This window comes from Diplodia seriata, assembly GCF_021436955.1.
Source record: "Diplodia seriata strain FDS-637 chromosome Unknown scaffold_6, whole genome shotgun sequence".
Lineage (NCBI taxonomy): Eukaryota > Fungi > Ascomycota > Dothideomycetes > Botryosphaeriales > Botryosphaeriaceae > Diplodia > Diplodia seriata.
In genome coordinates this window covers 2,981,373-2,995,699 of record NW_027117313.1, presented here as the reverse complement: position 1 = coordinate 2,995,699, position 14,327 = coordinate 2,981,373, and the positions used below count along the sequence as shown (strand labels likewise).

The window sequence follows — 14,327 nt, the reverse complement described above, 5'->3', positions numbered from 1 at the left end:
CGCAAAGTAAAAAGAAGAAAAAAAAGTCTATTCGTCGCAAGCCCGGACGACGGGGTAATTGTACAGCCCGCTGGACGGTCTATGGTACAGCAGTTTGTCCCGGCGGGAGGGGACGGAAGGGATCACAGAAACAACCTCTTTTCATCTCAATTCCTTTCTACCCACGCTAACCCCCAGAGTTTCACTCCCAAATCCTGCCCATTCTCCATTCCACCAATACACGGAGAGAGAGGGCGTGTGCCGCCGCGCACGTTTAGAACGGGTTGTCCTCGGGCGCGACCTTGACGTCGAAGTACTCGCCCAGGACGGGCACCTTCTTCATGATGTCCTCGCGCACGCGGGGGACCTCGGCGAACATGAAGATGGCGAAGACGCCGGCGGCGGCGCCGAAGCCGGCGAGGGTGGTGCCGCTGTTGTTTTTTTGTTCCCGCGTCAGCAATTCTGTCTTCTCGTCGTGCACACCCTCCCGGGAGACTCAATTGCATCCTCCTCCTCCTCCTCCTCCTCCTTTCTCTCCACAAATCTCCTGAGACCGATGCTTCTTCTTCTTCTCCTTCTTCTTTCCCCCCCGAACTCTGCCCATCGTGTTCCCAAATGCTCGTGCTACGGGTCCAAGGAAATCATGGGGACGGGGCGGGGCGGGGATAAACGTACAACTTGGCGGCGCGGCCGAGGCTGATGCCGTGGAAGTGGGGCGCGGTGGTGTACCTGTAAGTTCGCGGAAGAAACGGATGTTTCGTCAGTTTTCGCGCAAGGGAGAGAGGGAGGGTGTGTGTGGATTTTGGGGAGGGGAACGCACTTGGGGCCGAAGCGGGACTGGTAGGTCTTGTAGCCGGGGCGGACGGTCCAGGGGGCCATGCCGTGGTGGCCGGTGTGCTGGAGGTCTGGCCGTGTGGACTGTAGTTGTTGTGCCTTTTGGTCAGCGCGGGTTGGGGTCGATGGAGCGGGCACTGGGGGAGCCGGTGCGGAGGGGCGGGCGTACCATTGTGGGCGTGGCGAGTCGCTGCTTTCGGGTAGGGGTGCGGAGCGAGAGGTGGATGCGGGTGTGGATGGAGGATGCGCGCGAGGTGATGTTGAGGTTGCTGCTTGCTTTCGTCCGGCATTGGCCCGGGCGCGCCCGTTCGGCGCTCCGGGTTCAGCTCGTCCACGGCCAATCAGCGGCCCGAAGTTTGCGAGAACGCGCACCCAGCCGCAGACATTTCTTTTCTTTCCGCGCCGGAGCTGCTGCTCTTCCTTTCCTCCTTCATCCACTCTTCACCAACAGGTTTCGACGACGAGAGGGACACGACGGATGTCCATGGCTGCTGCTGCTGCTGCTGCGAGAGCGGCTCGGCTGCCAGTGCGAGCTGGATGACGACGGCCTGCTGTCGCGCTGGCAACCGGCGCTCTCGAGGCTGCACGTGTCGAGCCGGCGGCCTCGGTGCCTTACGGCGAGGCTGAAGAGGTCCCACGACGACAGGCTTCACATGAAGCATAGCATGTGGCTGCTCTCGACTCTAGGGTCCGATGACTTGCAGCCACGCTCTCGGCCGACACACGGCGTAAGGTAAGCAACCTTTTTCCCTTCTTGCCGACACACGCCTCGATCTTCTATGATGAGAAACTTTACTCAGCTCACTCCGAGTCACATCAATGAGAGATAAAACACCTAATATCCAACTTCAATTGTTCCTTCTGAATTATCATCCCCATCTTTAGCCGATACAGCAGCCAAGAGAGACCTGATTTGCTGACATGTACAAGTATCTCGATAGATAGGCAAGCGCCACCACGACTGGAAAGGTGCAGTGAGCGGCCGAGCGTACTGGCGATGATGATGCACATGGCACGCTACCTCGACGTCACAGCTTCCCTTGGCCACGTGTGGTTGCAACACTAGGCAAGCCGATGTTGCATATGGCTTTGCCGCGATTGGTAGAGGAAAATTCCGACAGTGTAGGCAGATAGGGCGGCCAGGTGCGACGTTAGAAAAAATGAAATCAAGCAGTCTTCATAACTACGCATGAATGTGCCCATGGTGAACGACAGCTGGCCCTTCGGCCGCCCCTGAGCCCCCATCGGCGACTTACGGCTGGTTCTACATCAGGAATCAGTGGTGTGATGCGGCCGATCGACTGCCTCCTGCTTGCACGTCTGAATAATGGCGGGACAGCGGATGGTGGCCCGCGATGAGGCGCACAGGGGTGCGGGCTTATCAAGACGATGATGCAGCAACAAAGGCACGATGATCTGGGTTCTGTCGCTGCATGTGACCACCCACAAACCAGGGAAGCGGGTAGCTAATGCGCAAGATGGCAGCGCAGATTGGCCGGACGAGCCGCAGCGACGCTGCCCGCTGGGCTGCCCTCGGGTCGCATGAAGTCACAGTGCTTGGCCAACGCGTGGGGGAACCACAGCAGTGACGGTACGATGCTGGATCCAATGTCTGGATGAATCTGCGCGCATTCAAGAGTCACATTTACGTGGATTCAACTTCATACAGACGCATGGTGCAACATGTCTGCGAGTGGGGGCGTCGGCGCTGGGCGTGGGGTTGAGGGCTGGGGATGCAGCTGCGCCGCTCGTGGCCATGGGCGCACCCCACCATATCCAGCGTTGCGCAGCCTCTTAGGGTCGACGCCGTGCTCCGCGTGCGCTGGGGCTGGTTAATGATCCTCCTCAGCTGATGCCGTGGTCTCGCTCTTTGCTCGGCAGTCGGGCATTGGCGCGCCGGCCTATCAGATGCATTCCATTCTCCCGTTTCTTTCTCGTTGCCGCTTCAGACGTCAGGCCTACCGCTCCCATCCACCGCCCCATCTCCCTTCTCCGCAGTCCACCAAGCCCCGCAGTCTTCTCCGCGAAACCGCACCGCGACCTCGCGACATCTCGACGCAAAGAACAGCCCACCGCCAGACGCCGTCCCAGCCCCCGCGCACAGTCCGAGGCGACGGCCAGCCGCAAGCCCGAGTCCAGCCGACCCACCGCCGCTCCGATCGTGAAGACTCCCCATGACTCGACTGCGCCGCTGCGAGTAATCCAGTCGAACACCGTCCGACACCACCCTGCGAACGAGACGTTGATCGTGCCCACGACCCTAGGCCCACTCAACTCCAATCCACCCACCATAGACGAAACCCAAACGTCACCCCATCTCTCGCACACAGTATAATTGCTCCGCACCACCTCCGACCTAGCAGATCACACTCGTCACATCCTTCACCACCTCCGCCGCCATGCCGACCAACGCGAACCGGCCCTTCCTCTCCAACTTCCTCGCCGCCTTCCGCGCGCAATCCGCCTTCCAAAGCGCCGCGCCCTCCCCTCCCCCGCCATCCACCACCGCCAGCTCCGCCGCCTCGACGAAGCCCGGCGCCGTGACCCAGTCCGCCTCCGCCGCCTACACCACCGCCTCAGCCTCCTCTCCCTACGAATCACGGACGACAACAACAACAGCAGCAGCCACCAAACCCAACACATCCACCACCTCGCCCTCTTCCCCCTCCAACACCACCGCCGCCGCCGCCATCTCCGCCACCGCGCAACAACAACAACAAACATCCTTCTCGCCCTACGCCAACCCCAAATCGCAACAATCCCCCAGCACACCCACCGGCACGCCGCCTTCGAGCAGCTACAACAACAACTACAACAGCGGCGGCGGCGGCTACCCGATCCCATCCTCTTCGTCGTCGCCGTCGCGGCACCGCCGCGGGTCGGACAGCAGCTCCGACGGCGGCTTCCGCGAGAGGACGGGCAGCAGCGGGCCGCCGATGCAGCAGCCGGAGAAGTGGTACATTGGCGGGCGCACGCCCGGCGGCGAGGAGAGGTTTTACAAGCTGGGGATGGTGAGGAGGATGAGGAGTAGTGATCGGTTGAGCTTGGATAGGTTGAGTTTGTGAGGGGGATCCCGGTGGTGGTGGTGGTGGTGGTGGGGTTTTTTGGGTGGGGTTTTGGTGGAAGAGGAGAAGGAGGAGGGAAAGAAGAAGACTGAAAGGATATGAAGGGAAGGGATGGGACGGGACGGGACGGGATTTCTTTTTTTTTTTTTTCGAATCGTTCTCAGGCGAAAAGCATGATACCGGGCGTTTTGGAATTTCTACATCCACTTGTCTCTTTATTCTTTTTCCTGTTGTTAATATTGGGTTCTGGGATGGAGACTTGCGCTCGACTCTACTCGATTCGAACTGTTTTCTTGGTTCTTTATTTCTTCTTTCCATTCATCGGAAGACATAAACTGGCGGGCAACGGCTAACCCCCACGTACGATACACATACACACATCTCTAGGGGTCTCCCTACCTCTTCTTGTTCTTCGTTTGCTTTTTTGCTTCAGAAAGAGAATCCGCAAATCATTTCCTTCTTCCAACCAGCAGTTATTTTTCCACGGGTCGACAGGGCGTCTTATAAAAAAAAAAAGCGAGAGTCGAGAGCTTTCTTCCCCCTCCTCTATGGTTCTTTAATGTCGAGGAATGGGGAAAAGGGGCAGGATCCATAGATACAGGAAACAAGGGTGTTGTGCCCTTTCCGTCTTCCGCCATCCTTTTTTTCTTCTCGGTGGGTGTTCAACAATCGGGTTCTTGGTGTCTATGGTATATTTCCCCCCCTTTTTTTCAACAAACAGAAAGAATGAAAGACGGGACAAAAATTGAAATTGAAAAAGACAAGACGACTTTTTTCCGTGTCCTTGGCGTACTTGAGCTCCAGTTCACGCTTCCGTTTTGAAGACGGGCACACCGCGTGGAAAACCGCCAAACGACGACGACATGCGGTGACAATTGTGAGAGGAGGCGCTGATGCTTACGAAGTAGGGGGCAGGCAAATCGCGTCCGGCCTTTTTTTTGTTCGTCGGGACGAGGGAGGCGCCGATCAAGTCGGTTCGGGAATACCCGGCCACCTGGGAGAACGGGACGGCGGTATCAGCCAGCTCGGGCGGGAGAGGAAGTCTCAGTTACATGCCACTCCACCCCGATGGAGAGGAGGTCGGTGAATCGGTTGGAAGGGGCAGTAGCAGCGAGCGGCGGCGGCAGTGCAGGGGACGCGAGGAAGAAGCGTTTGGTGGAGTAGAGGAGTGAATAGTAGTAGTGTAAGGGAGAGAGTCTGTGTGGCAGCTCGGTGTTGCCGACGACGGGGCTTGGTTGGATGGATCGGCCCCGGATGCGCATCCGGACATGGACCTATATATGCACCTTCGCCTTCCATCCCTCGCTCGTGGGTGGCCATGCTGTCGCTTCCTCCGTCGGACTATATCCGCCGACAACCTACGTCTGTCGCCGGCACTTCAACTATCGTGGTCTGATTGATCTAAGCAGTATGTTATGGCGGTGGGTGAATGTGACGGTGGGTCGCGCCGACTGCGAGACAGGCATGTCGTACCCGCTTGTCTTTTCAAGTCAAACTTTTTTGCTTTCTCATTGCCGGGATGGGGAAAATGGGGGTGAGGCTACGACCATGTGGGATCCGACGTTTCGGTTGGATTTTACTTGTAGGTGAAAGTAAGTAAAGAAACGAGGGTATTGGTCTTCATTCACATGCGCTTGGAAGACAGTTATTCTTGGAAGTGATGGGAGTGTAGCAAGATGGAACGTATAAAGATGCTAAGGACGTAAAACAGCCGTCCCTCTCTTTTCGGTCCAAAGCCAGTACGCCAAACGCCTTTAAGAGTGGTTAAAGCATGTCTCCCCGCTCACCATTTACTGCAGATTCCCAGAACTTATACTTGGCACGCCACAGCCAAGCCATGATCATCCAAGCCAAAAGCTCAAATCCAAACTTCCCATCAACGCAAAATTTCTCTCCGATTGAAAAGAAAAGAGAACAAAGCAAGCAGACACTTAGACCAACAGAGACGACACCCACACCACCGCCAACCCCTTAATCCCTCTCACAACTCAAACCCACACCGCCGACCACCCACCCACCATCCCATCTCATCAGCCCCCAAGAAACGAAAGACCATCCCCCTCCCCCTCCCCCTCCCCCTCCCCACCCAAAACCCCACCAAAGTAAAAAACCACGAGGAAGACAAACAACCCAACGACAGCAAGCCCGCCATAAACCGACAACAAGACAAAGAACCTTTTCGTCTTCTGGTGCCGCGGGCGCTGGCCGCCAGGGCTAAGGGTTACGCTCCTGCGCGAGTGTCCGCCACCCGCAGCACCACCAGCACCGACGACAGCACCACTGACGCCACCACCAGCACCAGCATCAGCAGCACCCCCGTCGACGTCGCTGGCAGTCACCCGCCGCACATACGCCGGCGGCGGTGACGGTAGCCGATCCAAAGACCCCGCCAAGCTCCTGAAAGAGGGTGGGGGCGTCGTGGCTGCGGCGGCGGCGGCGGCGGATGACGATGATGGCGACGATGATGGTGACGATGATGGTGACGAAGGCGAAGGCGAAGGCCAGTAGGACCGGGTCGAGGCGGCAGGCGCAGGCGGGAGTGTGACGGCGGCGGCGTTGTTGGGGAAGGAGGTGGCGGTGCCGGTGCCGGTGCGAGGCAGCAGCGGGATGGGGGAGGAGAGGGGGTCGAGGGGGAGCGAGTGGCGGGCGTCGGCGATGTCGCCATTGTTGTTTTCGCCGTTGAAGAAGGCGTGAGGGGCCCGGCGAGGCAGCGGCCAGGACCAGTGGGTGCGGCGCGGGCGCTTCATCGAGAACACGTCGTACGGATTGTTGTTGTCGTTGTCGTTGAGGGCGACGTCCTCGAAGGACACGCGCGGGTGGTCGTCGTCGGCGCCCAGGCCTGCCTCGAGATCGCGTTCCGTGGTGTCTTTGCCTTTCTGCATCTTCTTCTTCTTCTTCGTCGTCTCTTTCTTCCCGTTTCCTTCGGTGTTAATGTTGGTGGACTGGGTGTCTTCCGGGTTTTGCTGTGGGAGGAGTCTGGAGGAGACGAAGAAGGCTGGGATGACGACTCGCATGTTGTCTTTTTTTCGTGTCTTGTAGTCGGGTGGAAGAGAGACGACGGTGTGTGGCGAACAAGTGGAAAACTGCGGACGGCGAAGTGTTGGCTGTATTTAACGGGTGAGTGATTTGGGCGAAAGTACCACGGTCTACAGAAGGTCCCTGAAGCTGAAATCTCCGCCTACCGGCAGAAGATCCCGCAGTGGGTTGTGGAAGATTCAACCCTCCTATCCCTCGCGCAGGACGCTACACTCTCCGTCCGTCGACAGTTAAAGCCAAATACATGAACGCATAAACAACTTCTACGACTTAACAGCACCCGAACACCAGGTTGCAACACTTCTTTGAGAGAAATGTAGATGGACTCAATTTTCTTGCCGAATCCATCTTGGACCTTGGTCCACATGGACCCTTCATCCTCGAAGTACCACAGACTCCAAGCCTCGTCGACCCGCGGAAGCAAACTGCGAGGCGCAAGCGGAATATTCGAAGCGCTCTCGCCACTTATCAAACAAACAAGACTCACGAAACACGCACGCCTCCAAACCCCAACAGTGAACCAAGACAAGAGACAAAAAAGGTAGCAAAAACAGTCATCATATCCACATCAATTTACAACAACAAAAAACCGACTTCCAACCCGGCTGACACCGCAGCGTCGGCCCACTACAAAAAATAGCGTCGCTTAAAACAATAACAACAACAACAACAATAAACGCTACAAGGAAGCAAAGCAAAAGTGCGTCGAACATCAAAACACGACATTCCCCCTCCATACCCGTTCCACAACGACACATTCCCTCGTAAAGCTCATGTATATATATACCATCATCATCATCATGATAATCAATAATCCGCCAACTTCAACCTCCTCCCAATGTTCCGCCGGACCACCTCCTTGCTCTCGCTCGCCGCGAGCGCGTCTTGCTGTTCGTGTTTGGCCTTGAGGGCGGCCTGCAGCATGCCCGAGTCGAAGAAGCCGTCTAGATATTGTCGAGAAGAAAAAAGTATAAGTATCTGTATTCTTCAAAAAGAAAAAAAAAAAAAAAGAGGTGAATGCGTGAGGATGTGATGTGTGACGTGAAGAGAAAAGTTGGGGGGGAGGGAGGGAGATGGGAGGATGTTGCTTCAGGGCCTGCCAGAGCCCGCCGCCGCCGCCGCAGTCGAAACAAAGACGAGGGAACCAAAAAGAAAAAACAAAAATCTAATCTGCACGAGAAGAAGAAGAAGAATCAGAAAAAAAAGGATACAGGAAAGCAGAAGGGGAAAAAAAAAAAGCAGCCCCAAGTCTAAACATCCAAAGTCCTAGACTTCAAGGTGCAAAAGTGCGGATGCTGCCGGCGCTTGACGACGGGCACCGGGCGCGGCGGCAACGCCTTCTTCGCGCGCGGCGAAGAGCTTTCAATCTCCTTCTTCATCGTCGACGGGCTCTGAAACGGGGACTGCGGCGGCGTGGGCAGGCCGTCGTGGAAGGAGCACGAGCGCTCCCTCCCGGCGGAGGTGGAGGTGGAGGAGGAGGAGGAGGAAGAAGAAGCAGAAACGACAAGGGAGGAGGAACGGGGAAGGGACTTGGATTTGGAAGAGGAACAGGAACAGGAACAGGAGGAGGAAGGGGGGGACGCACATCCGCCAAGACCTTCGTCGTCGCTTTCTCCCACCATGCTGTCCGTCGCGGGCGTGTGGGCGCCGGCCTTGATGACGGCGCCCGGCTCGCCGATGATCTTGCGGCCGCGGTTCTTGATGCGGGTGGCGGCGGCGGCCAGTTGTTCGTGGTGCTCCTCGGCCTCGCGCGCGCGGCTGGCGCCCTTCTGCACCGACTCGCCGCGCCGCCGCGTCTGCCGGAGCAGCTTGCGGATCTCGAGGAAGTAGGCCTCGATGGCGTCGATGAAGCGGGCCGTCTGCCGGTGCTTGGAGCTGGCGCAGATGGAGATGGTGCCGTCCTTGATGATGTAGCCGATGCCGAAGCCGTCGCCGGACGTGGGGCCGAAGCCGAACTGGCGAAGCGATGGGTTGCCGCAGTTCGAGGTGGACAGGATGGTCGTGTTGAGCCGGTCCCAGCCGGCATCGGCAAAGAGAGAGGGCATCCGGTGCTCGACCGGCGGGCCGACGGGGCCTGTTGAGATGGAGGCTCCTTCCGAGAGGATCGAGTCACGGCCCGGGCTGCCGACAACCTGCTCCGAGTCGACTGGGCTGCCGCTCGAGTCACGAAGCGAGTCTGTGTAGTCGGTGAAGGAGCCATCCTCGTCGAGCTGGCGCTGCCAGATGCAGTAAAGTGCGTACAGGTGTCTGTCTTGACCCTGGGCCTTTGCGCACTCCCTGGTAATGGCGGTATGCTTTTCACATGCCCGCCGGAGAGCCTCGACCTTGGCCGCGGCCGGGTTGTCGTTCCAGAAAGTCTGCACAAACTCGACCGACTCGGGGGTTACCGGCCGGATGGCTTCCGTTCGCCCGTGAAAGAACATCTTCGTCATGGCAGGCTCGTACACACACTCCATGCGTCCGTAGAGCCCGTAGTATGCGGCTTGGAATGCCATCTGGACAAACGCGTCTGGAGAGAAGCCCATCGAAGTCATGAAGTGCTTGCCGTAATGCATGAACTCGAGCGTCTGGAACTCGTTCTGCTGGATGAGATCGGCCAGTCTTGTTTCAGCGAAGCGCAACGCAGTGCTCAGCTCGGGCACCATATCCCACTCGAGCTTGTGCGGCGTGGTGCTGACGTCGCCAAAGCTTGCGGGGTCGCGCTTCGAAGGGTCGGGGCTGCTCGAAGCCCACAGACTGGGTGCCTGCCCATTGATGGTTCGAGCAAAACGAAGAATCGTGTCGGTAAAGACATCGCTGGCGAACCGGAGCACGGTGTGGCCATCGACTCCAGTGTGCTCAAAGTTGATTCCGGCACTGCCGTTCTTGCAGACGATGATCTGGAGCTTGTCGTACCATCTGTTGGTGCAGGTGCCGACCTGCACGCCACGCTCGATCTTGCTGGTGCCACAGAGCATGTTCATGCAAAGGTCTGCACCAGTCGTGGGCGCAGTGTAGTCAAGGCAGAGGATGAACAGGGCCGAGTCGACAATGTTCAAGCAGTCGGAGTTGTTTGATCCCTCGTCTCTGTGGAGCACATCTCTGAGCCCGGACCAGATCTTCCTGTTCTCGGTGCTGAGAACACCGAGCGCCCCCTTTGCGGCATCCTGGATCGGTATTTGTGCGGCGTCCTCAATGATGGCTTCCAGATTCTGCGAGACGTCCTTCTCCGTCATGATCAGGTCCGAGTTATCGTCCAGGACGTCGAACCAATAGAACTGGCCATGGCACAGTACAACAACGTGCTTTGCCGTCGGGTCCTGGCCAATCTGGCAGCCGTTTTCCGTGGGTATCCTGGCGGTTCCGAACAGTCTGGAGTACTGGTACATGCAAAGTGGCTGGCCGCGCACCGTGTCAGGAGGGAGTTCCTCCTTACGAACAGCGCGCACAAAGGACAGAGCCGACACCACTAACGACGCGGCACGGGTGACTTGGTTGTTTCTGGCCGGAGTCGGATCATCCTCCAGTAGGAAGAAGGGATTCAGGTTCAGGACGACAGGGTTGTCGAAGTTCAGGTAGGAGTCGTACCCTTGGTCTAATTAGCCGGATTGCCTGCGGGTAAAGACGAAATGCTTACAGAACTGCTCGATGTAGTTTGCCTTGCCGGCGGCATATTTCTTCAGCTTCTCCTGGAGCTCCGGGCCGTCGCTCTGCAAGAAGTCGCGTATGGCAGCGCGCGTCTCTTGATGTTCTTTGGGTGACTGCAAAGGCTCGAGCGCGGTAAGATACTTGTTGCATGAAGAGTCCAGCTCCGGGATCGGGAGTTTCGGCAGCTTGTCCTGTGCGGCGAAGGTGATGCCGGGCTTGGAGTTTGGGTTTCTCGCAGTGCCGAGCGGGTTCTGGTCCGCTTTCGAGAAGTCATTGGTGGCGTCCTTAGCGGCCTGGGCGGACCGCTGGCTCTCGTTGCCGGCGTCTGACATGGCGGACCCGTTGACACCGTTGGTGCCGTTGGTACCGTTCACGCCGTTGGGTTCTTTGGCAAGAGTGTCGTTCAGAGAGGTGGGGGCTTGGAAGGTTCGGACTGGCATGGTAACGGAGGGTCAGATGATTCAAGCGTAGAGCGGCGAGATTGTGGTAGAGACGTTCAGGCCCCGCAGAGCAGTGCGGTAGAAATAGTGGCAGTCTTGAAGGCAGTATGCGGGCATGGAAGCTTGCGGCTGGGCGCCGGGGGGAAGTGGAAGGGGAATCGGCAGTAGAGGCGCCTCGGGTGGATGAGGTCTTTATCACCACAGGCCGGGTGGACGAAAGGGGACAGGCAGGGCACACGCAACGACCCCGCGGCGAAGGGAGCCATGTGGGACAGAACTAGCCACCGCCACGAATGGGGACCGTCGTGAGCCCGGCGAGACGGAAGCACACGATATGGGGTGCAGCGGCGCCCAGACGGACGGCGCCAGCGGCATGCCGGCAGTCGAAGGAAGAGCCAACTTACCGAGCGCACCCTCAGGCCGAGCACGGGCGCTGAGGAATCAAAGCTGTGCAAGTCAGTGATGCAACCAGGCGACCTACCACGTGCTTGGCGGGCGCACGTTAGAGCGCGACGAGCGTTGGCTGGGCCGCTAAGCCGGCAGAGGGGAGCGTGGGCTCTGCGGGCCAAAGGCGCGGGCGGGCGCCGAGGAGAGCAATAGGACCGAGGAGCCTGGGCGGAATCGGCGTCGCAGAGGTCGGCGGACGAGAGGAAGTGCTGGTGGTTCTAGCTGCAGCAGGGATGTGCGGATGGTCAGCCGGCGCAGCTGGGAGCTTGGGGTGCGGCGGGAGCTTGTGCGCAGGGCAGGCAGGCAGCTGCAACAGCCAGCAGACGAGGCCACACGTTCGCGCCAGCCGGGTGCCGCCTACCTTTTGAATGCACCACGCCTGCTCAGCTCGCCGCGCAGTGCGTTAAGCCATCCTGTGCCAAAGCGGCTCAGCAACTCCTACGCCCACCCTCTTCGGGAGCGATGGGCACGGGTGAACGGGACTTTCTTTGAACGTCATCGCCCGGCCGCTCCCCAGATTTTCCCCCGGACGCGCTGCCCGAATCGCAGCCTCACGCCTGGCACAAACTCGGCTGCCGCTTGCCGGCCGTGGCCTGCCCGCCGACCCCACCAAAGACGCGTCTCGCCCGCGCAGACTTCTTGTGCTCTTGCTCTCTGCCCCCCGGCACGCCCGCCAAGCCAAGTGCCGACATGCCTGACCTTGCGCATCCCAGCTGACCGTTTCCTGTCATGTCCGATCTGCACCACGTTCTGCCCGACCGTTTCCCGGCCCATCGTTTTGCGCATCTGCTGCCGTCGCTGGACCGCCACCGCGTCACCACCTCCGACATCCTGACCCTCGATGCCGTCGACGCCGCCAAACGTGCCCAGGTGCCCGTCGCCGAGCTGCGCAAACTCCAGCAGGCCATCGTGAGCGCCCTCCATGCCGACCTGGGCGTCCAGAGTTCCCTCGAATCCGGCCGACCAGACGCGGCGAAGGACGCGCCCGACGCCTGGCATGCGACAGAATGGCGCACCATCAGTACTCTCGATGACCACCTGGACGCCGAGCTGGGGGGAGGCGTGCCCGCGGGCTACCTGACCGAGATAACCGGCGAAAGGTGATTTTCTGCGGGCGTTTGAAAAGCGGAGGAGAACCGTGCTGAGACCAGACCTTTCCACAGCGGCGCGGGGAAGACCCAATTCCTCCTCACCCTGCTCTTATCGACGCAGCTACCTGCTCCGCGCGGCCTCGCCAAATCCGCGCTGTACATCTCCACCGAGGCGCCGCTCGCGACGACGCGCCTGACGCAGCTCCTGGACCGACACCCGCGCCTCGCGACCCTCCCCGCCGCCTCCAAGCCCTCCCTCTCGCGCATCCTCAGCATCCAAACGCCCGACCTCGAGTCGCAAGACCACATCCTGCGCTACCAGCTCCCCGTCGCCGTCCAGCGCCACAACGTCGGCCTCGTCGTGCTGGACTCGGTCGCCGCCAACTACCGCGCCGAATTCGAACGGACGGCCGACAAGAAGGAAGGCGGGGGTGGTGGCGGCCGTCGCGCCGCGGGCGAAGCCATGGCGCAGCGCACCGCGCAGCTGGTGCAGCTGGGCGCGCTGCTGCGGGGCGTCGCGCGCGCCCACGGCGTCGCCGTCGTCGTCGCGAACCAAGTCTCGGACCGCTTCTCGCCCACCACTCCCGTACCTCCCACGACGACGTCCCGCAACCCGTCTCATGCCAGCAACAACAACAATGGACAAGCAACAACAACGACAACGACCCGCCTACCGACCCCAACGCCGCCGACGCCCTCGGCTCCCGCCCTCGCCCTCTCGCCCGACCCCCTCACGCTGGACCACCAACAGCGCTGGTTCACCGGCTGGGGCGACGACGACACCACCACGCGCAGCACCACCTCCTCGGAAAGCAGCTCGCAGAACAATCTCAAAACGCCCGCGCTCGGCCTCGTCTGGGCGAACCAGATCGCGGCGCGCGTCGCGCTGCTGAAGGCGCCCGTGTACAATAACGTGCCCAACAACTCGTGGGAAGTCGGACTTCTGGCGGCGGCTTCGGACGGGCGGTCGGACTACTGGCGAGGAGGCGAAGGCGAAGGCGGCGAAGATGATGGAGGAGGAGGAGGAGGAGTGGATATCAAACGGTGGCGAAGGTGGATGAAGGTCGTTTTCGCACCGTGGGTGGCGCCGTCGGCGGAGGCGAAGGAGAAGATGAAGAAGAAGAAGGGGGTGGAGTATGTCATTACGGGCGGTGGGGTGGCGTCGATGGCTGCGGTTGCGGAGGAGGAGAAAGAGAAGGAGAGGGCGAGGGAGGAGGCGGCCGGGGTGCAGATGATGGGTGGGAAGGGAGAGAAGGGCGCAGAGGGAGAAGAAGCATGCGAGAATCGGGTCAAAGACGGAGAGACGCCGGGGCAAGGCGGCGGCGGCGGCGGCGGTGGTGGTGGTGGTGGGGGTGGTGACAGCCCACCAGCAGCAGCAGCAGGCGAGCAGCGAGCCCGCGACGAAAGTGATGGGCCGTTGGAGGAAGAAAGGCAGTAATCAGTAATGAACAAGTCGAGTTTCAGCCGTTGAGCGGGAGGCAGGCCGTAGTGAAATCGCGACAATGGAAGAAGTCTCGAAAAGGAAAAAGGGGGGGGGAATAGTAACAATGGTAATGGCAAGACACACGAGCTGAGGAAAAACAAAAACAATGGCTTTCAAGAGTCGCAGGAGAGGGAAGGCAACCAAACCCCGATATATACATACACTGCTCACCCCCGTACCTACTCGCCTTCTCCAACCCACCCCCACCCAGCCCAGCCCCGCTCATGCCCTCGATCCCCACCCACTCTGCAGGCCTGCACTTTGATGCCGCCGCCGCCGCCGGGCGGAGAAGAAGAAGCAAGCGGCAATATCGAATGATCACGAG

The 14,327-nt window shown here is 59.6% G+C and overlaps 4 protein-coding genes across 4 annotated transcripts; 1 reads left to right on the top strand and 3 right to left on the bottom strand.

Moving 5' to 3' along the window:
* Window positions 1–253: 253 nt before the first annotated feature.
* Window positions 254–583, bottom strand: SLS55_006760 (uncharacterized protein; the record flags this gene model as incomplete). The annotated part of the gene is made up of 2 exons (XM_066778189.1): window positions 254–463; window positions 575–583. 2 exons carry the CDS (start codon window positions 581–583, stop codon window positions 254–256), a joined length of 219 nt encoding a protein of 72 aa, XP_066632284.1.
* Window positions 584–5,908: 5,325 nt separating this feature from the next.
* SLS55_006759 (uncharacterized protein) lies at window positions 5,909–6,892 on the bottom strand (the record flags this gene model as incomplete). Its single annotated transcript, XM_066778188.1, has 2 exons — window positions 5,909–6,841; window positions 6,884–6,892. 2 exons carry the CDS (start codon window positions 6,890–6,892, stop codon window positions 5,909–5,911), a joined length of 942 nt encoding a protein of 313 aa, XP_066632283.1.
* Window positions 6,893–7,721: 829 nt separating this feature from the next.
* Window positions 7,722–10,981, bottom strand: YAT1 (carnitine O-acetyltransferase yat1; the record flags this gene model as incomplete). Its single annotated transcript, XM_066778187.1, has 3 exons — window positions 7,722–7,858; window positions 8,500–10,482; window positions 10,531–10,981. The coding sequence occupies 3 exons, from the start codon at window positions 10,979–10,981 to the stop codon at window positions 7,722–7,724; spliced, it is 2,571 nt and encodes an 856-aa protein (XP_066632282.1).
* A 1,288-nt stretch (window positions 10,982–12,269) lies between these two features.
* Window positions 12,270–13,957, top strand: rhp57 (DNA repair protein rhp57; the record flags this gene model as incomplete). Its single annotated transcript, XM_066778186.1, has 3 exons — window positions 12,270–12,274; window positions 12,332–12,337; window positions 12,592–13,957. 3 exons carry the CDS (start codon window positions 12,270–12,272, stop codon window positions 13,955–13,957), a joined length of 1,377 nt encoding a protein of 458 aa, XP_066632281.1.
* Between the last annotated feature and the right edge of the window lie 370 nt (window positions 13,958–14,327).